Consider the following 26,120-nt stretch of genomic DNA (forward strand, 5'->3'; position numbering starts at 1 on the left):
TCTCTCGAGCGCTCAGCTGCCACGTTTTGATGAAAGTAAACATAAAGCTAACTAAAAAAAATCTGCCACACCACGAGCAGAAAAGAGCAATGATGCCTTCTGTTTAACAAAAGCTCGTAAAGCTTAAACGGGCAAAAATTTTAATATCGTCGAAGAAATGAAAGCTCATGAACGCAATATAGAAAACGAGCCTCCAAGAAAGCACTCCTGTCAATTAAAACACAACTCGTTATGAACTCCCGCAAGAGCACAACTTACTCCCTCGAAATTGGAGAACTAACCTGAACCAAAAATGCTAACTCCTTGCGCTTCTCAAGCGTTCAACGCGCAACTAAGCTGAATACAATATGAACACAAACAAAACAATTTGCATCCGCCATGGTTGCTTAGTGGCTATGGTGTTGGGCTGCTAAGCACGAGGTACACCATACACGAGGTCTCGGGATCAAATCCCGGCCACGGCGGTCGCATTTCGATGGGGACTAAATGCGAAAACACCCGTGTACTTAGATTTAGGTGCACGTTAAAGAACCCAAGGTGGTCCAAAATTTCCGGAGTCCCCCACTACGGCGTGCCTCATAATCAGATCGTGGTTTTGGCACATAAAACACCATAAGTTAAAAACAATTTCCAACGCATCTTCCTGATTTCTTCTCGGGCCTCAAACGAACCCATTCAGGCGAGCTCGAGAAGGTCGCACATTCCGGGGTTCTCGCAAGGTGCGGTCGCGAAGAAAGCAAAAGCCGGTAATTTGCCTGACGCACCTCGTAGCTGGTGGTGGTGGTGGTGGTAAAAACTTTAATTCGTCAACAGAAAATGATTTATGAGATTAGATGTGGGAAGTCATGATGGCTTCGTGAGGTGGCCGTCAGACCGTGTCTTACGGCGACTTCTAAAGCCCAGGTCACGGCCTGCAGTTGAACCGCGGGTTCCGAGCTGGTCACCGCAGCCTCCCACTGCTCTCGGTTGGATAGCTGCCATTCGGCTCTAGGTTTGAGCTCAGGGCATCCGTGTAAGATGTGTGCTAAATCGGCTTTGTCGGCCTCGCATAGCGTACATTCGGGGGAGTGTGTCCCTGGGTAGACTATGGATAGCTTGTACGGGTTGGGGAAGGTGTGTGTTTGGAGTTGCCTCCACGTCGCCTGCTGGTTTTTGGTTAAGGAATTGTCAGGGGGTGGGTATTCGAGTCTTTCGTTTTTATAGTATTGCGTCATTTCGTGGTAGGTTATCATGCGCTCTTTTGCTCCTCGCAGGATCGGTTGGCTCACTGCCCGGTTGACGAGTCCTCGGGCGAAATTGTGAGCCGCTTCGTTCCCGGGATGGGACGAGTGCGCAGGGATCCAGATGATTTTGATCTGGCGGGGCGTGAAATGTACTTTCTTTAGAATTTGTAGCGCCGGTTCGTGGGTTCTGCCTTTGGAAAAATTACGCACTGCCGTCTTGGAGTCGCAGAAAATTATTTTGGCTGCGGTATTTGTGATAGCTATTGCTATCGCGGCTTCTTCCGCTTCTTCCGCGTGCCTTCCAAAAATGGTGACCGCGGTGATTGGTTTGAGGTCGTTTCCTACTACCCCTGCGGAGAAAGCGTCGCGTTCTCCGAGTTCGGCGACGTCTACGTAGACCGCCTCCTCGTGGTTTGCATAGTGTTTCTGGAGTGCTTTGGCCCGGGCCTGTCTCCGTTTGCTGTGATACTCCGGATGCATGTTCTTTGGGATTGGGTCAACCCTGAGGCGATTGAAGATGTCTCTGGGTATGGGCCCGACGTTTGTTTGAGTGCTGTGGTACGGGATGCTTAATTTCCTTAGGATGTGTCTTCCCGCAGGTGTCTTGGTTAATCTTCCGTATTGGGCTGTTCTGTGTGCTTCAACTAGTTTGTCCAGCGTGTTGTGGACGCCCATTTTCAGGAGTCTCTCGGTGGATGTGTATCTCGGCAGGTGGAGCGCCGTCTTGTAGGTTTGTCTTATCAGGCAGTTTACCTTTTCGTTCTCCGCTTTATACAGGTTGAGATATGGGAGGGAGTACACGAAACGGCTGAGCACGAAAGCCTGGATTAGACGCGTAAGATCCACTTCCTTCATCCCAAAGTGTTTGTTGGCGATGCGTCGGATCAAACGGTTGGTTTGGTTCACGCATGCCGTAAGTTTGCTGATAGTCACTGTGTTTTTGCCGTTGTTTTGTAGGTGCATACCTAGTATCCGGATCGTCTGGACCTCGGGAACTAGGGTGCCGTCCACGTATACTTCTATAGGGACTGAGGTTTTTGTATGGCCTCGTGGATTATATCTCATGACGAGAAGTTCAGATTTTTGCGGGGAGCACGATAATCCTATCTTTCTGGCGTGTTCCGAGACTACGTCTGCTCCAGTTTGCAGTAGGTGCTCGATCTCTCCGTCGTTCCCTTTGGTTACCCAGAGTGTAATGTCGTCTGCGTATAGGGAATGCGATAGGTTTGGTATTCCTTCGAGCAGCTGTGCCATGGATATGAGCGCGACATTGAAAAGGAGGGGTGAGAGTACCGATCCTTGCGGCGTTCCTCTGCTTCCCAGTGTAAAAGGGTCGGATGTGAGTGACCCGAAGTGTATTTCCGCCGTCCTAGCGGATAGGAAGGCTTTGACGTAGGTGTGGGCTCGCTCGCCTACTCCTAGATTTGAAAGGGCTTCCGTGATAGCCTCGTGCTTGATTTTGTCGAATGCTTTGGTTAAATCCAGAGCTAGGATTGCTTTGGTTCGTTTTCTGTGAATAGGGTTAATGACCTCCTCCGATAGTCTAAGCATGAGGTCTTGTGTGGAGAGGTGTTGTCTAAAGCCCAACATTGTGCTGGGGAAGAGTTCGTGCTTGTCCATGTGTTCTTGCAGGCGACCTAGAATCACGTGTTCTAGCAATTTGCCCAGGCATGAAGTGAGGGAGATGGGTCTCAAATTTTGTATTTGTAGGCTCTTCCCTGGTTTCGGTATGAAGGTTATCTTTGCGTGTTTCCACGCTGCCGGCAGCTTGCCCTTTTCCCAGCATTGGTTGAAGAGTTGTGTGATAGCTTTGATTGATTCCTCATCCAGGTTTCTCAAGGTTCGGTTTGTGATTCCGTGCGCTCCCGGGGCAGAGGATGTGCGGAGTGTGTGTAGCGCCGCCCTCACCTCCGCCGTCGTTATTTCCTCGTCCATTCCTGGATTCGGAGGTCCTTTGTATTCGGGAAGCGTTTCCTTGTCGGAGGTATCTACATATCTACTCCCGAGTTCGTCGAGGAGTTCGTCGTCTTGAAGGGGGTGTTCGTGTATAATGCGGCTGATGTTCTTGTTATGTGCCGTCTTACAATTTTCAGGGTCTAGGAGGTACCTGAGTAGGTGCCACGTGTCTTTTAGACCCAGTTTTCCATTCATCTGGTCGCATGTTTGACCCCATTGTTGTTTGACCAGCTCCTGTGCGTGGTGTTCTATTTCTTTAACTAGGCGAGTAATTTTGAGCTTCAGTCTTCTGTTGTGTTTTTGTTTGAGCCATCTCTTTTGAAGGCTTTCGTGTGCTTGCCACATGTGTAGTAGTCTGTTGTCTATTGCGTGTGTTTCTGCTGTGACTGGTATGCTTTTGGTCGCGGTTTTGACGTCCTTGCCTAGCTGTTCAACCCATTTGTCGAGGTCGTCTATGGTGGTGGGTTCGTCTCGTGCTCTGATGAGTCTAAATTTGTCCAAGTCGGTGATCGTGATCTCTTTCCGCCCTTTCTTCTTTAGCGATGTGGCCGGGATGGTGGTTTCGATTATATAATGATCGCTGCCTAGGCTACAGGCGGTGTTTCTCCATTTCCCTTCTCCCACGTTCTTACTGATCGTGAGGTCGGGGCTGGTGTTTATCTGCACACTGTTTCCTATTCGCGTGGGTTGTAGCGGATCATTCAGTAATGTTAGGCCTTCGTCTTGTATGTAATTCCATATGGCGGTGCCCTTCTTGTTGTTTATTTTGTAGCCCCAGGCCGTGTTCCTGGCGTTAAAGTCGCCTACTATTAATAGCGGCTTGTGTCCACAGAGCCTGAGTGTTTTGTTAACTGCCTCTATTATCGGGGGGTGGTTCGATCTGGGGGCGCTATATATGTTGAGAAGAAATAGACTCGCTTGTCCTTTTTTCTGTGGAATTATTTCCACGAGGAGGCAGTCCGCGTCCTTCGTGTCTATTTCGTGTTCGACAGCGGTCAGGTTTCTGTGCACCAAGACGGCCGCACGCGGGTTCTGCGCTCCCGTTTTTTCGTACGTTTTATAGTTCCTGAGTTTGGCTTTAGTTAGCGTTTCTTGCAATGCTATGACGTCCGGTATTTCCGGCTTGTCTAAGTTTTGGATGTGGAGTTGTAGGTTCTCCCGCTTTGGGCGGAAGCCCCTGCAGTTCCACTGCCATATTTTGATTTCCTTAAGGTTTCCCTCCATATTGGTTTGATCTTTGTACCTGAGTGTTGATGAGACCGGATTTGGATAGTGAGATCGCTGCAAGTTGCTCAGCATGATCTGCGAGTTGAGTTTGTATCGTGACTACGGTAGCCTCTGTTTGGCTTAGTCTGGTCTCGAGGGCGTCCATGCGTCCGTTTAGCTGCGTAGCTAATGCACCAATTTGTTCCTTCATGTCTGCCCTGATTCGGTCTTCGGTTGCTGCCATCTTCTCCTCCATGCGATCAAGTCGGGTGTTCATGCCTTGGATTAGGTGAATTACATCGTTTAGGGTGGGGCTTTCCACGTCTTTGACCGTTTCGATCGTTCTCTTTTTAGCCGGGGGGCTTCGTTGTGGTGACGAGGCACGCGAGGATGCCGCGGAGGGGGGTACTGAGCTGTTGGGTATCGTAGAAGGGGTGCGTTGTTTTGAGCTTTGTGTTTCCTTCTGGGGGGAGTTTCTACCCTGTAGGTTTACAATGATTTCCTTAAGCTCTTTGATTGTTTCATTTTGTCTTTCAATCATAGCCCTGAGCTCTGCGTTGCCATCTCTTTCTCGGGAGGTCTGCGGTTTCCAGCTCACCTGTTTTGGGCGTCCTTGACTGTCGGCTTTCGGGAGGGGAGGGAAGGAGATGGAGCGGCTCCGGCTTCTCCAGCTTCTTTGGCTGGAGTTGGACCTTTCCCGGCTCCTGGAATGGTGTCTTCCGCTGTCTTGTCGTCCGCGTTGCCATTGGCTTTCGGTGGGTTTTCTTCCCCTGTAGTGGGGTCTTTCGAAGCGGGCCTTGCAGCTTCTGGTGCCCGTGAAATGATCTCCGTTGCACAGGATGCATTTTGGGGTGCAGTCCGGTTTCTCCTTTGCAGGGTGTTGCGTCCCGCAGCGGTTGCATAGGTTGGTCCTTTCACTCGGGCAGACGTCGGCTCTGTGTCCGGCCCGCGTCGGCAGTTAAAGCAGGCTTCCGTTTTGGCACGGAAGGGGTAGCACGGGTATAGTCCTCCGAACAAACGGATTTGGCTGGGTACCTTTTGGGTTCCAGTAAAGGTTATTAGTACCGATGAGGTCTTGCCTAGCCTTCTTGCTTCTGCAATTTGGCACCCTTTGTTGAGGTCCTGGATGTCTTCGAGGATTTCTTCGTGGGTTTGGTCTTCGAGCACGTTGTAGGCGATTCCCTTGATGGCTCCGTCCGAGGCCGCAATGTAAGCATTGACAGGGTATATCTGGTCGATGATTCTGAGGTTTTGTAGACTGACATATTTCTTGACTCTCTCCGCCGATGGAGAGCTCACGGTGAAAGAATTATTGGTTGGGTTGACACGCACCTGGTCTTGCTTTCGAGCTGTAGCGATGTCCGTGTCGGACCCCTGGCATACCGTTTGCAGGAGGGTGGTGGCGGTGTGGAAACGGAGATCGAGGCCTCCTTTCGGTCTGAAAACCACTTTATAATCCGTGGCCGGGAGGCGAGGAAGCGGTCTCCTTCTTCTGATTGTTGGTCAGCCAGCGGCCGATTTCTCTTTCTCGGCGGCCTTGCCGTTGCCGTCGTCGGTCGTGATGGATGACGCAAGCGGCGTCGCATTCTTCTTCCTAGGGTGGACGCGGTCGTGGGCCTTGATGGCAGAGGTCCAGAGCTTTTCGTTGTTGTATTCTTCCGGGGAGATATCCTCCCCATCCACGGTACACTCCATTCGGGCTCGGCGCCGGCGGCGGCAGGGAGAGGCCCTAGTCGCGTTAGGCCTAAAGTAGGCCCAGCACGACTACGTGCAGCTCGGGGGAGAAGTGCCCGAAATCTGGCTATGAGCAGGTCTTGTCGCCAAAAACGTAGCGGTTAGGTGCACAGCACCCTCACTGACCTCGGTGTGCTGTTGCCGGGTCGTCGTAGTCCGTAAAGTTGCCAAAAATCGGTCGAAAGTCGGCAGCCCATGCGAAACACGTCCGCACTGCTCGGCGGCAAGATGGCGACCCCCCTCGTAGCTGTAATTTCAGGACAGCAGCCTCCAAGTACTGTGAGTAGGGTATATTCACAGACCCGCACGCGCGCTGTCCCTTTATGTGCCAGGCAGTTGCCTTTATTTGCCCTCGCGAGTGACAGGCTCTTGTAGCAGTTTGCAGGATCCTTGGTCCTTTGCTTCCCTTGTCCCTCTGCTTACAACGAGAAGTACGCAATGCGGTTAGGCGACGGTTACTAAGCCTGAGTCGTCGCAAAACTTTTCACGACGTGCGTCACGCCCATCTATCCGCGTGAACGCCTAAGCTTTTGGATTTACCGTCCTTCGCTTTTTCAGTCTCCGGCTGTTTCCCGACTTTCACGCATTTGCCTGTGTCGCCTTGTCGCTTCGCGCGTTTGATTCTAGACGCCTCGACCGCGTCTGCCTTTCTCATCTTGGGCCTATGCCTTTTCTTCACCATCTGTTCTGAGCTATTCGAACAGCCATAAGGACTTTCTGGCCTAATGGGCCCTCTGTTTCTTGTGCTTTTTCTGGCAGGCTGGCCGAACGTGCCACCTCCGTGCACACTTGGCCTAACGGCCCTCCGTTTCTTGTGGGGGAAAATCACCGCTCTCTACTGCATTTCCCTCCCTTCCGGCTACTAACGCGTTTGACTCGTCATTGCGCGCAGCTGCCTCGGGAATCGTTCCATGGTCCTCTGACCGCTGCATAGTAAGGAATACGCCTGTCAGTCTCTGAGTCTCCTACCATGTTTTTGTCCCGAAAGCGCCCCAATTGGAGAAGGATTTTTCTTGTTCCGTCAGCGTTTGCTCCGACTTATTCGAAGAGCCATAGCTGACTTGCCCTATAGCAGGCTGGCAGAAACTGCCGCATCCGAACACACCTGGCCGTTCACTGAAAGCTGTCGCATATAGAGCTTCAACAGCTACAGGTCGTTATCGGAGTCCTGAATCGTGGCAAATACCACCCGCTTCTCACAGCTTCTGGCCATGTGGCCTTTTTATCCGCAGTTGTAACACACAACTCTCTTCCGCGCCTTCAACACGCGTAAACCGTCAGCGGGCGCCTTCGTTTCTTGCGCTGCTTTAGGTACGTCACCCTCTTTCTCCTGATGCTTGCCGGCGGAACTTGAAGTCTCCGGTTTAAAATTCCTACGGAAAGACTTGTTACCCTTTTGCTTCCCGGAACCAAGTACCGCTCTGTCGCTTTTCTCTGGTCGTCGCGGCGTACTGCGGAAACTTCGGCGCGGGCAGTAATCCTTAGCGAATTCTGCGACTTTCTCCTTTTGGCCTTCGAAGTCGGCGTGAAATGCTAGACCGAAGTGTCTAACAAAGCCTTCTTAGCCCTGCCGTAGTCTCGCGCTTTCTCCTCGGACAAGCAGTTAAAGAAAAATTTAGCGATACTAAACGGGATCAGCACCGGTAATGTCTCGGTCCACAATTCCCGGCTGACACCCTCTTTCTCACACACTCGTTGAAAACCGGCGAGGAAATTACCTATACCCTTGTCTTCCCTGAAAGAGTGGAGCTGGCATCGCGCTATGTCCCAACCAAGCACCTGACTGTTCCACTGAAGCTCTTCCATCCTAAGAGCGTCCCGTTGCGCTACCTCCTGCTTGCGCTCTTCTGCCTCTTCACGCTCGCGCCTCTGGCGCATTTCCGCTTCAAGCTCGCACCGCTCGCGCCACTCGCACTCCTCTGCCTTTTGCTTTCTTTCAACAATGGTTTCCCAACCCTCGTCAGCTTCCTCGACCGTCACATCTTCTGTCCTCATGACGTCAAGAACTGCTTCTTTCGTTTTTGCGGAGACGGCGTAAATGCCCACTTCATCGCAAATTAGAAGGAGGTCCTGCACTTCGAATTCGAAAGCCTGCTTCGTCGCACTCATCTTTGCTGCAGCGACGGAGAGTCGAGGACGCGCGTATTGTTCTTCACACACAGTCGACTTAGTGACGCCGTGGCTAGAGGTTTGCTGTGGCGTTCCAAGAAAGTTGACGCCGCTGTCGCAACTGGCTGGCAAAACTTACACCTCAGCTGGGCCGTTCTTAAAAGGTTCATTGGATGGCGCCGTGCCAGACGCCGGGAGAAAGAAAGGTCCCGAGCGACGTTTAAGAGGTCAGAAAAAGATTTATATCAAAAGGTACATTTACCCCGGTCGGCTATAGCGGGTTCCGACAGATATAAGGAACAAGTCGCGAGTCATGTCCTTCAACAGCAATACATTTAAGCTCTTGCTCACGCAGTACGTGAGCCAAATCATTTGCCGCCTGGAGAGGTGGAGGTTCAGACGGCCGAGGCGGTCCGTGTCGGCGGAGTAACTTCCTTCGCCTCTCGGCCCATGCAGTGAAGAGCTGACGTGTAATTTGCGACAACTGCTTTCGGCATCCGTTGCACCGGAAGGCAGACCGGCGTCCATTCTGAGTCTTCCGATATAATGTGACCACTTCGCAGGTTGGTCAGTCCTGGAACCCCAGGCGCTTGCAGGTGCCCCAGTATACTCCCATGACGCCGCCGAACTTGGCTTGGCGCTGGGTCGCAGTGGACGCACAGCGCTTGAAGCCAGAGGGAGCCGAAGCGATCGCACGAACTTTTCCTCCGCAGCCCAGTCACACAAATCTGTGCTCGGAAAGCGTAATTTGCCCGCCGCACTGTCTCCCGCAGATGAGGGTCTCCGCAGACACAGCCAGCGCATTGACTTTTGGAAAGGCGAAAATGACGCTGAATCTCTATGCCGGTCACGTATGGGTGAACGGGTCCAGACAGTCATATTGCTACGGGTTAGTATTTCCAATGACGAAGAGCCGAGCAGTAAGAAGCCGACGACGACGATTGAAAGCTAGCGCGGGCTGTTGCCTCTTGGCCAACTGCGGCGTAGTGCCTTGTAAATATACTTGTAAATAGCTTTTCGTCGGTGTCTTCCTACGTAACATATCTGGTGGAGGTGGACGTTCCCTGTACCTCGTCACGGAGCTTCGCAGTGGACGGTACGTCGAGCCTTCCATCATGGCTCCCGGCGACGACAACTCGACCCCGCCGGCTCCGACACCTGCTGCCACTTCGACGACCTACATCACTCTCGCCGCTCCCCGTGATCCTGGCGTATTCTCGGCAAAAGATGGGGAAGACGTCGAGGACTGGATCAGCCTGTACGAACACGTCAGCCGCAATAACCGGTGGGACCCTACTATCATGCTCGCCAACGTAGTCTTTTACCTCAGTGGCACACCTCGAGTTTGGTATCGGACGCACGAAGATGAGTTCACCAGTAGGGATTCGCTTAAGCAAAAGCTCCGAGACTTGTTCGGCAACCCCTACGGTCACCAACTTGCCGCGCAGAAGGCGCTTTCCGGTCGTGTGCAGACGTCAACGGAGCCCTACGTCACGTACATTCAGGACGTCTTGGCTCTGTGCCGCAAAGTTGACGCACACATGACTGAGTCCGACAAGGTCTCCCACATCATGAAAGGCATTGCCGATGACGCCTTCAACTTGCTCGTATTTAACAACGTGGCGACGGTGGATGCAGTTATAAAAGAGTGCCGCCGCCTGGAACTCGCTAAAAGCCGACGTATCGACCAACAGTTTGCCCGTCTGCCCAACACCCCAGCGACATCTTCCTGTGCCGACGTTCCTAGTCCCAACAACACTGGCGATGTTACCAGGATTGTCTGGCGTGAGATCGAGGCCGCCTATCCGGCTGCCTTCGACTCCAGCCCCTCCAATGCACCTGCAGTCACTGTTTCCCTGATCCAGGCAGTTGTCCGCCAGGAGTTCGCCAACATGGGTATTCACACCATCTGCTCGGCCCATCGCCATGATACCAACCCGGCTTCTTCGATTCCGCCCCGTCCCGCACCTTCTTACCCACCACGTTTCCGCAACCCCTCTGAATGGCGCACTGCTGACAAGCCAATTTGTTTTCACTGCCATCGAATTGGGCACATTTCTCGGCACTGTCGCAGTCGCTGGAGTTCCCCGAACCAGTCTACATATACTGCCTACTCTCGCCCCCCAGGTGGCCTTTCTCGTCCCTATGCTGACCGCTCAGATAATGCCGCCACCGATTCTCCTGCGCCGAACCGCCCCTATTCTCGTTCGCCTTCGCCCCATCGACGACAATCTCGCTCCCCCCAACCCCGTTGCTCCTATTCGCCGACTCCCTTCGGAAGCCGCTCCCAGCCGGAAAACTAGACGATGCAGCGCCTCGAGGTGACGCTGCATTGCTCCCTACGCCGCCAAATCCTCTCCTGACGTTGCCCACTCATCTGAACCTTCTTGACGTGCAGGTCGACGGTGTTCCTGTATCTGCTCTCATAGACACTGGGGCACATTTGTCGGTAATGAGCGCTGACCTTCGTAACCGGCTGAGGAAAATAATCACGCCCGCCACGACGCCTGTTGTCCGTGTCGCCGATGGCGGAACAGCCGCTGTAATTGGTATGTGTGCCGCCCGTGTCTCCTTCGCCGATCGCTCCACTACCGTGCTATGCACAGTCATCGCTCACTGTCCCCACGACATCATCCTCGGCTTAGACTTCCTCTCCGCACATTCTGCTCTCATCGATTGCTCCGCCAGTACTCCCCGCCTCGACCTGCCTGTTCTGGATCCCGCTGAACAACACCCTACTCGCCTCAGTTCCGTCGACTTCGTTCGCTTGCCACCTTCGGCACTGACTTACGTTGACTTCGTGTCATCCCCGCCAGTCCCCGACGGTCACTACATCGCGGCTCCTATGCAAGACGTCCTCCTTACACACGGGATCACAGTACCTCATACAGTTTTATCTATTACGGCGAATTGCGTCTGCCTGCCAGTGGTCAATTTTGGCTTGACGACACAAGTGCTGCCACGCGGGATGTCTTTGGCCCAACTTTGCTCATTCGAGGATCACTCTGTAGCATCGATTTCAGTAGACGACAATTCAGCCGATCCACCTCTACCATCGCAGTCGGCAACTTGTACCATCACCAACTTACAGAAAATGATTGCACCCGACATGCCGACCGAGCACGCTCGTGCGCTCTACCGCGTTCTGATTTCTTATCAAGATATTTTTGACTTGAACGATCGTCCTTTGGCCCAAACAACAGCTGTTAAACATCGCATTAATACCGGCGATGCCCCTCCTATTCATCGCCGCCCGTATCGAGTATCACCGGCTGAGCGTCAAGTTATTCACACCGAAGTTCGCAAAATGCTTGCCAAGAACATTATTGAACCGTCATGTAGTCCATGGGCGTCACCTGTTGTGCTGGTAAAAAAGAAGGATGGCTCATGGCGCTTTTGCGTGGATTATCGGCACCTTAACAGGGTTACCAAAAAGGACGTGTATCCCCTACCTCGGATTGAAGACGCCCTTGACTGCCTCCACGGTGCTCGCTATTTCTCCTCTATTGACCTTCGCTCCGGCTACTGGCAGATTGCCGTGGACGATCTCGACCGCGAGAAGGCTGCCTTTGTAACACCCGACGGTCTTTATCAATTCAAAGTGATGCCGTTCGGTCTATGTAACGCTCCTGCCACTTTTGAACGCATGATGGACTCCCTTCTTCACGGTTTCAAATGGTCCACGTGCCTATGCTACTTGGACGACGTCATCGTATTCTCCCCAACGTTCGCTACGCACCTCGAGCGCCTCTCAGCAGTCCTGGACGTTTTTCGGCGAGCCGGTCTGCAACTCAACGCATCGAAGTGCCAATTCGGCCGTCGCCAGATTACCGTCCTTGGACATCTCGTTGACGCGAACGGAGTGCAACCGGACCCAGACAAGATCCATGCTGTTACGCACTTCCCTGTTCCAAAGTGTGTCAAGGATGTGCGCAGCTTCATCGGCCTTTGCTCGTACTTCCGCCGTTTCGTGAAAAATTTCGCGGCCATAGCACGACCACTAACCGAGCTTTTGAAAAAAGACGCCCCTTTCCAGTGGGGCGATAACGAGGCCTCTGCATTCTCGCTTCTAATCGACTTTCTCACAACGCCTCCCGTTCTGGCCCATTTCGATCCTTCTGGCCTACCGAAGTCCGTACTGATGCCAGCGGTCACGGAATTGGCGCAGTACTGGCACAACGCCAGCGTGGCCACGACCGTGTTATCGCTTACGCCAGCAGGCTCCTCTCGCCCGCGGAGCGCAACTATTCCATCACTGAGCGTGAGTGTCTGGCCCTAGTTTGGGCGGTTGCGAAGTTCCGCCCATACTTATATGGCCGACCCTTTTCCGTTGTCACAGACCATCACGCGCTTTGCTGGTCATGCTCATTGAAAGACCCTACAGGAAGACTTGGTCGCTGGGCCTTACGCCTCCAAGAATATTCGTTCTCTGTCACCTACAAATCTGGCCGACTACACAAGGACGCTGACTGCCTGTCTCGCTACCCGGTAGACGAGCTTGACGACGCCGATAGTAGTACCGCCGACGGCATTTTCTCTGTGTCTGCCTTCGCTAACATCGCCGATGAGCAGTACCGAGACCTATCGCTGCGAGTACTCATCGAGCGTCTGCGCTCTACACCTACCGACGCATCCGTTCGCCGATATGTCCTCCAGGGCGGCATTCTGTACCGAAGGAACTTCCTCCCTGATGGTCCTGATCTTCTTCTTGTCGTGCCAAAACATCTACGACAGACTGTGCTCTTTGAGATGCATGACGCACCCACTGCAGGACATCTTGGGGTAACCCGCACGTACGACCGCGTCCGCCGCCGCTTCTATTGGCCTGGTCTCGCTCGCTCCGTCCGACGCTATGTTGCTGCCTGTGATCCCTGCCAGCGTCGGAAAACACCTCGGGTCCGGTCATCTCGAGCCGATCACCGTCCCTGTGGAACCGTTCTTTCGTGTTGGATTAGACCTCCTCGGTCCCTTTCCCACGTCATCCTCTGGGAACAAATGGGTAGCCGTCGCAACTGATTACGCCACCCGATACGTAACACTTCCTACGTAACAATATTGACGCTTGCTGCCGCTGGATGCGATGACACAGGCTGCTGCTGCCGCCGCCATGTTCCCGAGTTCAACTCGGGAGGGTTTCGCGATGTACGAGTTTGGTACGAGTTCGCCTATCAGTCAAAACCATAGGTGACGCACCGCGAGAGGCGTGTAACCCTTGAGCGCCTACCCACCACGGTTGGGTCACGCCCAACTTATTTTTCAGCAACAGCGACGCGTTGCTCAGCTCAGAGGCATCAACAGTCTTGACCGCCGAAATGAAACACGCACAACGCACTGTCATCGGCGGTGTGCCGAGCACCGCTATCAGTGCTTGCGGTAACAGCGAACAGCCATGCCGCGGCGCTACGTACGTTGCCATTCCCCTAATAAATGGAGAATGGTAAGATTATTAGTCATGACTGACTTTATCGAAAATTAGGGTGCCTGAATGGTCTCTCCCTCGCCGCCGCTCCGTACAGGGTGGGGACAACCAGCGTCATCGTATTCTTCCACAGCTGGCTCGTTGGCGCCCCTCAGCGCTACCGCGCGAACGCGCCCGTGCTAGTGCTGCCGCGTTCATCGTCGTCATTAATTAATTATTTAGAAACACAAAGACGCAACCAATTTTACAGTGAAGCGGTTAAGGGCTAGTTCTCCCAGAATCGTGCCCGTGTGTAGCCACAAAGTCCCCATACGTGGGCCGATCCCGAAGATAGTGCAATGCGGACCGACCCGCGGCGGAGGTGAAGCAGGCGTTAAGCAATCCCCATACGTGGGCCGATACCGAAGATAGTGCAATGCCGGGCCGACCCGCGGCGGAGGTGAAGCAGGCGTTAACCATGCTTCACCTCTTGAGATGACGTGCGCTGATCCCGAAGACAGCGCAATGCCGGGCCGACCCGTGGCGGAGGTGCAGTTCGCTGGTCATCGCTGGTCATCCTTCTTCACAGAGTGGAAGGGCACTGAGGTTTTACAGCGAAAGCTGTACAGCAACCACCCCAAAATAGCGTCGTTCCCAGGTTCGATCCCCAGACCAGGACGAACTTTTTGACAACTGCGAAGTTTTCCTTTCTGAGAAACCTGTTTGTGTTTCCTCTGTAGCTTCATGCTACAGTCGAGTTGAGCAAATTTATTTGTGGCATTATCCTAGGCATACAGCACATTGAGTATTCAACCCACCCATCAACCTACTATTGAAGCTTTTGGCACAGGAGCACTCCACTTCTTGTCCTGCAGTGGCTGCCCAGACATCTGACAGCGACCCAAGTAGTCCATCATGACATACAGGTTGACCCACCAGGGAACCCCCAGTGTTGTCCTGTACCTGGGAAAAAAGTGAACAGTTAATCTCGGCTCGACAGTGCCAACGGCACTCAAGCAAGGCTAGGCTCAACGATTCATGCAGACTTTACAACTACAGCTTGCTATTGCTTATTTTTTCATAAGGCTCATTTTGGACTCTTGATCTCAATATGTCAACATTGTCAGAGTGCAGCCTTAGTGCTGATGTGGCAACTAACAGGTGGCCACAACTAAAGAAACTGTTACAAGCAATAGCTTATACATACGTACTTTTCTGCTATCAGTAGCAATCTGCAATTTTTTTGCACCTGTATGTTTGATATGGTAAGTCGCAAATATTATGCAACTGCAAATAAAGACCCTTACTACACTAGGCATAGCCAACTGCCACAAGGTGAAGATGAAATCAGTTGTGTAAAAATAAGATTAAGTCGACATACAGCAAGCTTTAGAACTTCTGCAATTGAAGCAACATGCAATGCCCCGTGACGGGCTGGAAAGTGTTTGCTCCTACCTGTGTGTAAATTGTTCAAAGACTGTAGCTTCACTCAACTCATCACTCCTGCTTGACAACTGGTGTTCTTGGTGCCGTCCACCTGCTCATGCGGTTTCACTAGCTGACTAACAAAGCAAAGCTTCAAGACCAACAGTGCATGAAAAGTGTGATGGAATCACAAGCGAATAGAAAAAAAAAGAATAGCGAGATTAAGCACACAATTCAACTTTATTACCACAAAATCATCAGTCCTACATAGTCTGGGAGACAAGCCACTGCTGTCTGTGTAAATTACATGTACTAGACATTAACGCATTAAATATAATCTTTTATAGCCCAGGTTCTCAGGATCTCTTGAAGACTACATCCATACGAGACAATCTGTAGTAATTTCCGTATTCTTGCATCTAGTGTGTACAGATAGCAAGGGATCATTGACCCTAGCAGTAAAGCAAGGTTATACTGACGGAATATCTACAAGCAAACTTGTGCTTGTACTCCTTTTCACTGTGTGTGCTCTTAACTGTCTGGCAAAGACCTTTGACATGTCAGCTGCCTTATTCCTTTCAATAACAGCTGAAATTCACTAAATAAAAAAGTATGTTTCTCATAGAAGGTGCTTTCATGTAATCATAAGGTGAATCATTGCAGTGCATATAAGACTTCCATAACTGTTTTTTTCATTTCAAGAATACCATTATGAACACAATGACCATAGAAAGCACACTTACAAAAGCAACGTCTCACTTACAAAAGCAACGTCTATTCTTCATACAAGACAGGCTCACTTCAGGGACAAAAACATGTCGTAGTGGGTGAGTACATTTTGCAGCACTAATATGTGTGCGCATAAAAATGCCAGAAAATTCTCGTGCCTGCAAGCCCGTAATGCAACAGTGTAGCGCATTTCTATATACTACTGTAGCATTTTTTTTGCAAGTCTCCATGCCTGCCAATACATTGGCAAACTGATTAGAAAGTGCCAATTCCAGTCGCAGTGTGCTACCCCCAGAGTGCCAATAAATAAGTTCTTGCTAAGAGTTGTTTCTTATTCACGAACCTCCCACTAATGATTTCCAAAGAGACCCACCAAGTTGGGCTTAACCCTTTCTCAACCAAGGACGAGCCAGGATAGTCGTTGAAATTTGTACTGCTTCTGCCGAGGACATGCTGGGCTCGTACATACTAAAAACTTGCAAACACAAGTTTGGTTTCACCATGAATTACATAGTTTTGGTTCAATGCAAGCGTTTTTCGATGTTGCGCAAGTGGTGACAGCAGAAAAAATTATATATCTACAAGTGATATAATTTTAAGACCAGCATGTTTTGGTGCCAGACAGAGGTGGCTGCGGATTCGAACAACACAATATGGTGTCCACAAAACCATTCAGTACCTCACTTCATACCCATCAGCGTAATGTCATCAGAATGGTTCTAGTAAAAAAAATTTCCTTGCACATATTACATTTTGCTCTTTTCAATGTCTGTCTACAACAGGACGACTGGTAAGAATGATACTCATTTAGAGTTCCACTTGAGCCTCGTAGAGGCTCTGATTGACGAAAACTCCTTTACCTCAACCTTACGGCAAGAGATAAAAGACCTGAGCTGCTCAAATATGTCACAGCTTGTCCCTTGCCACTTCGCCAAGTCTATTTCGTTAACTGGAGGAGGAGGAGGAAAGAGAAAAGTAGAAGGCAGGGAGGTTAACCAGAATAACGTCCGGTTGGCTACCCTACACCGGGGGATTGGGAAAGGGGAAAACAAAGATCACAGGGAGAGAGAGGAGGGAAGGAAAGAAGGAAATTGGGGCAAGTTCGCTGACGCGTGTGGTTTTACAGAAATTGCATTACTAGTCACAGATGGTCGCACAAACCTCAAATCTCAAAAGCTAACGAGATGCTTCGTGTGCTGGAAACAATCGTCTGATTGGAAAAACCAGGTGCTGGTGCCGAGACTGCAGCCTGGCACTGTGCGCTATTCCTTACTTTGAAATGTATCACACAGAAGCCAGCTTTCAGAGTAGTAGAGAAGTTATATGAGCTTTCATCAAAGTGATAGCATTGCTCTACTTTAGTGCAAAGAACACAGCTTCTCAGCTAAATTTAGAATTTTGAAGCTCTGCAGTGAAGCTTTTATTAGTACTGCATTTAAGAAAACAGTTTTTCCATATTATTCAAAATACCTTTTTTCCAAGGCTTTCTGCTGAAATAAACATGTTCAATAGTACTTTTATTGGCTCTTTTACTGCATATAGATTTTTTTTTGCACAAACAAGAACAATAAGTATATTTGGTTCAATTTGGAAAGAATTGCGTGGTACTGAGAGGGTTTTAATCATATTTTCTTTCTGAGCACAAAGGTCAAGAGTTCAGTTTCTAGCCACTGCAGCTACATTCCTATGAGTACAGAAGTGAAAATTATCATGTACTGAGCTTTCGAGTTGTGTCGTCTTTGTACTGAGCTGTCTCTTTCTTTAGCCAAGTATTACATACATTGAACTTCCTGAGCTTTATATCTGCCACAAATATTTTTGATACTGATGCTTCTTCGTGCAAGTTGTGACAAGGGCTGTCCGAGAGCCTGGGCTTTATTGTGTAAAGCTATAGGGTGTGAGGAACATTGTCATACTCGTGATTGATTACAAGTACATTCTTCACCACATGTAGTTCATTGGTGTCTACAAAAACCTCAATTAACAGCCTCTTCTTTTCTTTTTCTGTTACATATTTTAACTTATGACCCCATACTCCGAAGTGGGATGTCAGACAAGCTGAAAAACCAGGGGAAGTCAGTCACAAGGACCAGTTAATTTTACGCTCTAAATGAAGAGGGTTTGTACTGTGCATGTAGGACCCTGTAGGGAAAAGCATTTGGGCTCATTTGACAACCCACATTAAAAGGCTCTAATGCTATATATATATATATATAAAAACTTGTTTACACAGTGTACATATACAGTAACATGTAATCCTAACGCTTTCTGGACTATTTAGTGCATAATATCATATCAGCTCCAATATTACATGACGTTGTATTTTAAGGACAGAACAGGATCTCAACAACACCTATTAACAAGTTCATTTTTAGTACACCAACTCTTTATACAATGTAGAAGTACTAAATATATGTTAGGCATGATTTAGCAGTTCCTGTATACAGATGTAGATAGTTGTGTGTGTTATATTTCCGTCCCTTCAAAAGCATGTATACTCATGATGCAAGAAAAGGTTACAGCAGAAAACACTTGTGTGACAATCAACAATGCTGTGTACAATACACATTCTTGCAACATCAAATATGGCAAAAAAGTGCAACCAAATGTTCATATATAGAAGAGGTGAGAATTTGCAACAGATTGATTCAAGCAGCAAGGTTTGAAGGAGAGGCAAAAGAACATACAATATTACAAATGGTTTGCTTTTGTTTTGCATATAAGGCTACACCACACATGAACTATGCTTCAGCAGTCTTTGGCACTATTTCATTTCCCTGGAACAAAAAATTCTCAGCAAATGAGAAAGTGACGTGGACCTAGCACCCAACCCAAGAGCTTAAGACAATTATCTCGATTAATGAAATCTAGATGTAAAATTTTCTCCTTAAAGGGGTTGGGACACCAAATTTTGAGGCTATAAAAAGCATGTTGTAGGCTGCTTCCGTATGCAAGGACACCCAGAACGAGGTATTGGACGCTGGAAACATTTCAAAATAATTTTAATTCAGCTCCTAAAAGTCATTAAAAACTCTTTCTCGTGACCGAGACCCATCGCTAGCGCGGCAGTTATGACGTCACAGAGGAGGAACGAAAATATTGACGTCATAGCACACGAGCACAAAAACGTGATGTATGATGAGTAGCGATGAAATGCCGATTACGGAGCCTGCTCAGCCGAGCGACCGAGCATAGCCTCCACTATGACCGAGCTACAGACATATAGAAATCCTTTCTTAATGCAAAGAAGGGGTAAGGCGTGCAGACACGGACACAAGAGGAGAGAAGTGGACAACACGAACGCCGCACGGCGGCCCGCGAACGGCAAACTGCGTGTAGTAACACTAGCCGGCCGACTCCGAAAGGGACCAGGATATGCGCCGTTCGTGTTGTCCGCCTCTCTCCTCGCATAGTCGCATAGTTCGGCAGCTCGGAGCGGTCTCTCGTTCGCTTGGCCTTTCTCAATGTGAGGGCCCGTCCACGTTACCGGCACGGAGACTCGCCGCACGCCGTTTGCCGTTCGCGGGCCCCCGTGCGATGGTGGTTTTGCTCGCGAACGGCGAGATTTCCTTGTCGTAGAGAGGACGGGCCCGGGACCCATTTGTGCGGCAGCCGTACGGCGAAGCAGCCAATCAGCGACCGAGGAGTGGTCACTCTGGCATCGACGGCAGCCTCACCGCCTCTGATCGTTCGGCGCCGCCGATATCGTCGCTAGGCCTTTTCCGGTTGACTTCAAAGCTAAAGCTTACGGCGCTTCAGAATGAATCGCCGACTCTCACATGTCGCAATTGTCGCTCTTCGCAATAATTATAATAATCGCGACATGCACTTCGAATCGCCAGTTGTTTACCTCTGCTGGGAGAGCAAGCGTACGCGCGAGCAGACGACGCAGCATCGTTTTACGTCACTATTTTTTGTGGCCCACGTGACCAAGCCATGTTGCGTTTCCTCCTCTGTGACGTCATAGCATCCCCCGGAGCCCAGAAACCGAAACCGAAATCGCTCGGTATAATAATACTATTATTAAATTATTTATCGGATATATATGAATCCCGCTGTGTGTTTCGTGCTCCCTGAAGCATGACGCAACGTTTGAATCAACAAACGCATGAACGCAAATTTTGATGTCTTCACCCCTTTAACAATTCATGAGGTGTATAAAAACACATAAAATATAAGTGTCTATGTAATATATCACCAAAGCCTGGAAGAAGACAAAATGCTAACAAGGCAGAAAATAAGCTCCTGTGCACATTGCTTCTGAATAGAACATAGTATGGAATGTAAAATGCACACACGAAAGGACAAAAATACAGATTTCTTGGCTTTTCCTTGTCACTATTAAGTTTGCATCTTTAGTAAAATCTCACTGGTCATAAAACATTCCTTTGCATTGATGAATGATCACACATATCTGCTTTTAGGTAGGCATCGTCGTCACACAAGCAATTGGGCGAGCAAATCACAGCAGTCTTCTCAGCACAGCAACCATACAAAATGTAATGTACTAAACAAGGTTTTCATGTGGCATATCTCTACAACTCAATTAATGAGAACTGTCACAGTTATACAAGTTACAATAACAGCTTGACAGTTTACAGCTGCCAAATTGCAAGAATTGAGAGCAGATTAAAATGGTAGCAGTTACTGTGTATAAAGTAACATCACACGACATCACAAATTTCAAAGCCATTTTTTAAATCAGTGGAACATATTCTTAAAAAAATAAAAGAAAGGATGTATCTCAAATAATCCAATTTTGCCTTTGCAGCTGAGATGTATCGGAAAGCGGACACATTCTGCGTGATCCAATAGTGAATTGGCTAGTCAGGAAATTCACCAATCAGCCTTTTAATTAGGGCTACTTCTATATAGCAGATTTGAAGCCTGTTATTCTCCAAGGCACAAAGGCTTCATAAAATTTGACAGCAAACAGCAGCTAACGAATTTTCTTTTGGCATGAGCAACGTCTTCCGCTGCACTGAGAATTTGCAAAAAAATGCCTTCCTAGCAACGTGCCCACTTCTGCCTGTGCTATGATGTAGCGCTACGCTTAGAACGTGCCACCAGATGTCACCAACTTCACATGTTGCGGTGGCAGTGGATCAGAAAGCCAGGTTGCTGTCCTGCTATGGATTTCACTGAAATTCTGTCTAGTCTACTACTGGTGCTGTATAACATCTTATGAACAAAGAACTACCAATAACTCCTTCAGCTACAAACTAAAATAGACTGCAGGCAAATATTTCAGAGCTGTGTCATCTTATGTGACAGCTATATAAACTTGAAAAAATATTCAAGGCCATAGAAAGATAATTTTTTCACAAATAACCACATATATGTAAAAATTTAATCACCTGTGCTACCACTGCATCTATAGCCCAGCAACTGTTTACCATCTATGAGGCAAGGCTGCTAACAGTCATGCAGATCTCCCAGAATTCTTGCTTAGTGATACTGATAATAAAAGGCAACACTTTATCTGCTATGTTCAAGCGCACATGGCCTGAAACGCCAGAGAACAATGATTGATGGGGTGTTAAATTCCAAACTTAAGGAATAAGGTACGAGTCGAAGCATATTAAAGGGCTTTGCAACAATTTTGACCACCTGTGTTCTTAAAGGGACTGACAACTGGCCAGTGTGTTGCGAGACATTAATGGAAATAAAAGGACCATGCTTTATAGTGATATAATCCAGCACGCGGTTTGCAATTTAAGCATGAATTATAACTTTAAACTGGCAAACAATGTCTAAAAAACCAGTAAGCGGTGAGGCCTGGTGGTGAAATCTTGGTACTTCGGACAGTCTATGAAATTACTGCACACAAGTCGCCGTTATTAAGCACATAATTAATGCTTAAAATTGCAGTTGCCATATTATTAGACACTTTAGCTTTATTCTATGCTTCGAAAATCAAAAGCGCACGCATGGCTAAGGCAACATGCTGAACTGCATATCACGGGTAAAAGTGTCGTTTCGTCTTCGATCTGATTGGTTTCCTTCTGACTGGTTAAATACCAAAGCAGTTGGACAAGAAAACATGAAAACACGTAGCTATTATCGCAGAAATACTTTAACATTTCGGAAAACATTAATCATAGGAACATCGATTTCATAAACAAAATAACACTTTCTCACAGTTACGGCCGCACTTGTCATCTGCCTCCCACTAATGCTGGCATATAGTCGCCATCGCGCTCACCTATCACCATTTTCAGCATGCTTCCAGTGAACGACATCCTCACTGCAGATAAAAAAATTCGGATAAAAATGTTCCACAGCGTTTCCCGCGTTACCACTTCATGATTGGACACTGACCAGTAAGCTTTCCATTGCACTAAAAAGTAGGTACCATGAAAATTGGTTGTCAGTCCCTTTAAATGTCCACTTATATCCACAAACACAAGCATTTCACATTCTACCCCAACAGGCCCATGTTCCCAGGCTTCCGTGTTCGAAAATCAAACCCACAGCCTAGTTTTTAGATTCACTGCAGAAAGCACCCCATTTAATAGGTGTCCCAGTGGAAACACTTCCGTCCATAGCACATCCAAATCATGTGTCAATGTCCATGAAGTGTTTTGGATACAAATAGGACATCCGCTGAACGTCCAGTTTTGAATATCCTACCACTTATGTCCGAAGGATATCGCACATGGACCCGCTTTGGATATCCTAAAATGTATGACTCAAGGTTACCCCACATGGACCTTTTTTGAGGTACACGTGAATATTTATCCTCCAGTTAAGGCTTTGTCTTCGAGTTTCCTCCCAAAACAATTGTTTTCACGCATCTTTGAATTACAATCCGAAGTTATGTGCGCAGCTCGTGTGTACGTCGTACTTAACAAATCTTCTGACACAATCTACTTTAAAAACTTCAGTTATATCAATAAGCCACTTGTGCTTGGCGGAAGGCCTAAGAATGAGGAGTATGTTGCACCTCCCCACACATGTACATAACGTGTACGCAAAACGTACGTGTTCTTGATGCATGGGCGCTCTGCCCCTTACATCTGTCACACAGCGTGTGCTACGTACGTCTGTAACAGACATTATGGCAAACACTGTGCAAAAGGCCCTGGCATATGTCTGTAAAAAGTACGCAGCACGCCCCCATGATGTCCCTCATGGACATGAAAAGGATGTCCGCAGGACACGGAAAGTGTGGCCAAAATATTGTGTGGTGATGTCCGAAGAGTGTATTCGACACAGCTATAGGATATCCATGTCCTGGCAGTGGATGTCCGTAAGAACCATAGGACGTCACTGTTGTCACTGAGGTGATAGAGGTGGCCAATATGGTAACACCAACACTGCAGTATGTGCAAATTTGCTTCAGCTCATGTGACTGTTTTATATGGTGTAACATAAAAGACGACACAAAACAAAGAAGTCAATGTTACATGCACTGATCAACTCTGTCCTACATGCTTGTTGACTCCCGCAGACTGGCTGCTGTCTGCTATTAGTAATTGTGCCTGGTAAGAAGGAAGACAAGAATGTCCCGAGGGAATGAGAGATGAGACACTATGCACGGACAGTGTGCCAAAAAAAAGAAAAGAGAAGGTGATGGATCAAACTGCTTGTCTTTATGCTTGAAGACCTTCATCCACCCTTATGACGAAGCCTGCCCCCTTCAACTGAGGATTCTCGCCTTTTCAGTGCCCTCATCTCTTACGCACTTTATGGTCATGTCCAATCAACTAGCCGACCAACTTGCACTGAGTTGATCTTGTCAGCCGCTCAACTAAAGTAATGTGGACAGCCTGCACATTGGTCAAGTGGAAAGGGGCATCAGGGCAGCTTTCCCTTCTTAAGAAACACAAATGGCTGATTTTTATTGCAATTTAACAATAGGTGCCTTGACAAACAATCATATAAAAAATTCTAAAAAAATGAATTGGCAAAGGGAACTGATTGGCTTCAAATCTGCAACACAGAAATGTGTCCTAAGCCAACTTATCAAAACTTAATATCTGTTCATTAGCTCATTTGTTTTTGCAGATTGTTGAGTATATTGTGTCCGCCTTTCTAACTAGCCCATGTACAAACAATTGTGCCATGTACCTTGGGTAGATTTATAAAAACTCCTCGTTTGGATAGCGAAGATCTTTTAGAGGAATTGAATTGAATACTGAATATCTTCTCTCCATGAAGGACAAAAAGAAACAGACAAAATGTGGCAAAATAACAATTTCAAGCAATGTACAATACGGTCTACAGTTAAAGGGAACACAAAATTAGTAGTTAGTGAATTATTACAGCTCAGTTTTGGCATGGCATGAAACCTTGACAAAACTTCTTTTTACTATTATAGATCTACCTAAAGCACAGCATCAGGCACCTCTTATAAAGTTCATATATTCAAGTTACTTCAAGTACTAATCAGATATTCCCTTTAAAAGTAGACTGTGCTGTACATGTTATTTGGCAGTCCATTAAAAAGGACAACTTGTACATGTGTGAAAAGTGACAGACAACTTCACTTCTCGGTTGCCTTACATCAAGCACTTGAAGTGGCTAGCAGAGCATGTGTGTGGCCTTCTATTACGACAACCAATGTCCAATAACTGCAGTAACCACTTATATTAGGTCATAAGAAATATAGGAAAAAGAAACTCAAATACTAAACTCTAAGTTGAAATACTTCAATTCAAAAACAAGTATTCGATTTGCGTCCTAAAGTTTGAAATACTTGCGCATGCATAATACAAATTTGTTAATATTAAACAAAGGCTACATAGCACATAAGCAGCTTGTGCAAAGTTGCTGATAAAATGATTTAACATGTCTCTACTTGCGAGTCATAACAGCTACAACCTTCTCTCTAGAGATGTTAAAGAGGAGCACAAAGCTAAAGTGTATTGGCAAATCACACTTCTGATGTACCAAAAAGAGCAGGCTTGCTGTAAGTGAAATCTTACTATAAGTCAGAAAAGGCGCAAGAACGACACCACCTTGAAGTTTCCGCACAAGCACCACCTTGTGAAGTAAAATATTTTGACAGATTTTGCCATAAACAACTGGTTGTTGATAACCATGGATTACACTATTCAGAATGAACAAAAGACTCAAAAATTGTACGTTACTACCACATTTTACACGCAGTACAGCCCGAGCATGTAAAACTGCTCTGAAATTTGTGATGTCACACTAACATACTGGCGGTGCATTTTGGGCATGTAATTCAAATAGAGAAATTTGGCCCTGATTTTGCTCACTAGTAACTGCACGTTTTGTGCCAAATGAATGCGATTAGATCCTAAGAGAGAATATCCTTACCATCTAATCTGCTTTGGTGCTGCTCTTTAGCGTGTATTTTTAACACAAAGTAGTGATAACACAGTACAATAATCCATGCTCGCTCACAGGGGCCATAAACTCAGATCATTCGCTCTCGGCAATATTAACCTTCAGCGCAGGCTGATTGGCTAAACTAGCAGAAGTGGGTGCAGTGAAAAAATCAACTTTCAGGCGAACACACTTTTCATCATCTGTTTGCCAGCACATTAGACAGGGACCATAGAAAAGGACACACACAGCCCTGCGTGTGTCCTTTCCTGCTGTCCTAACGCGCTGGGAAACAGATTATGCAGCATCAATGAGTCCAATGTGCAACCTTGGTGACACTTCCCATCACTGCTTCAGTTAGCATAGTTGCTAAGTTCACTGACAAGACTGTGATCTCCATAAATGTCGAGTACTTCGGCAATGCAACATGTAGGAGTGTCGAGTCAAGATACAAGTGTGAAAGCATTGCCGAAAGTGAGTGATCAAGGATATGGCTTCGAACTAATGCTGGCTGTCGTCAGCCACATCATCTTGAGCTTTCAAGCGTTCTCTTGATAACAGCTGTGCAGCTTGTGTAATCCACGCTGTGGTGAGCAAAGATCTTTAGCAGGTCACGAATATTCCTAAGCCACCACTCCTCTTTGGAGATTCTGTGCCTGAGATGGAAAAGGCATAAGGTGACAAGTAAACAACACTGAAATTAAATTTACTTGTGTTCTGTATGAGCTGGGCATGTAGGGAAGTTTGAATTTTCTGAGCAGAACATATGGCCTAAAAACTTCAGCACTACTAATACAATAAAAAACAGAGGCCTTTAGCCTGCATTGTAAGAGAAAAATTATTACTTGCAAGCAGTGCAGTGAGATGTGTTTTAGTCTACTAAGTTTAAGAGAATTAGCAGATTATTCTGCTTGGTTTTGACTGTTAGTGGTCTTCATAGTCCAATAAAATATTTATTGCAGTCATGATTCGTCTCTACTTTCGATTGCTGACAGGCTGTGGAAAGAGTCCACACCTCTGCAGCAAATTATTCTTCTGAATGA

The 26,120-nt window shown here is 47.9% G+C and overlaps 1 protein-coding gene across 3 annotated transcripts in view; it reads right to left on the reverse strand.

Moving 5' to 3' along the window:
• Pfk (ATP-dependent 6-phosphofructokinase) overlaps positions 1–26,120 on the reverse strand; it is a 141,033-nt gene that overhangs the window by 9,143 nt on the left and 105,770 nt on the right. The window contains exon 19 of one of the 3 annotated variants that reach the window (XM_050184684.3): positions 14,457–14,589. In XM_050184684.3, the coding sequence (XP_050040641.2) occupies positions 14,457–14,589 (133 nt within the window). Of the gene's footprint in view, positions 1–14,444; positions 14,590–15,272; positions 25,734–26,120 lie in introns of those variants that run through there. The other 2 variants (XM_050184687.3, XM_050184688.3) reach the window with 2 other exon arrangements.

The sequence above is a fragment of the Dermacentor andersoni genome, chromosome 4 (genome assembly GCF_023375885.2).
Source record: "Dermacentor andersoni chromosome 4, qqDerAnde1_hic_scaffold, whole genome shotgun sequence".
Taxonomy (NCBI): Eukaryota; Metazoa; Arthropoda; class Arachnida; order Ixodida; family Ixodidae; genus Dermacentor; species Dermacentor andersoni.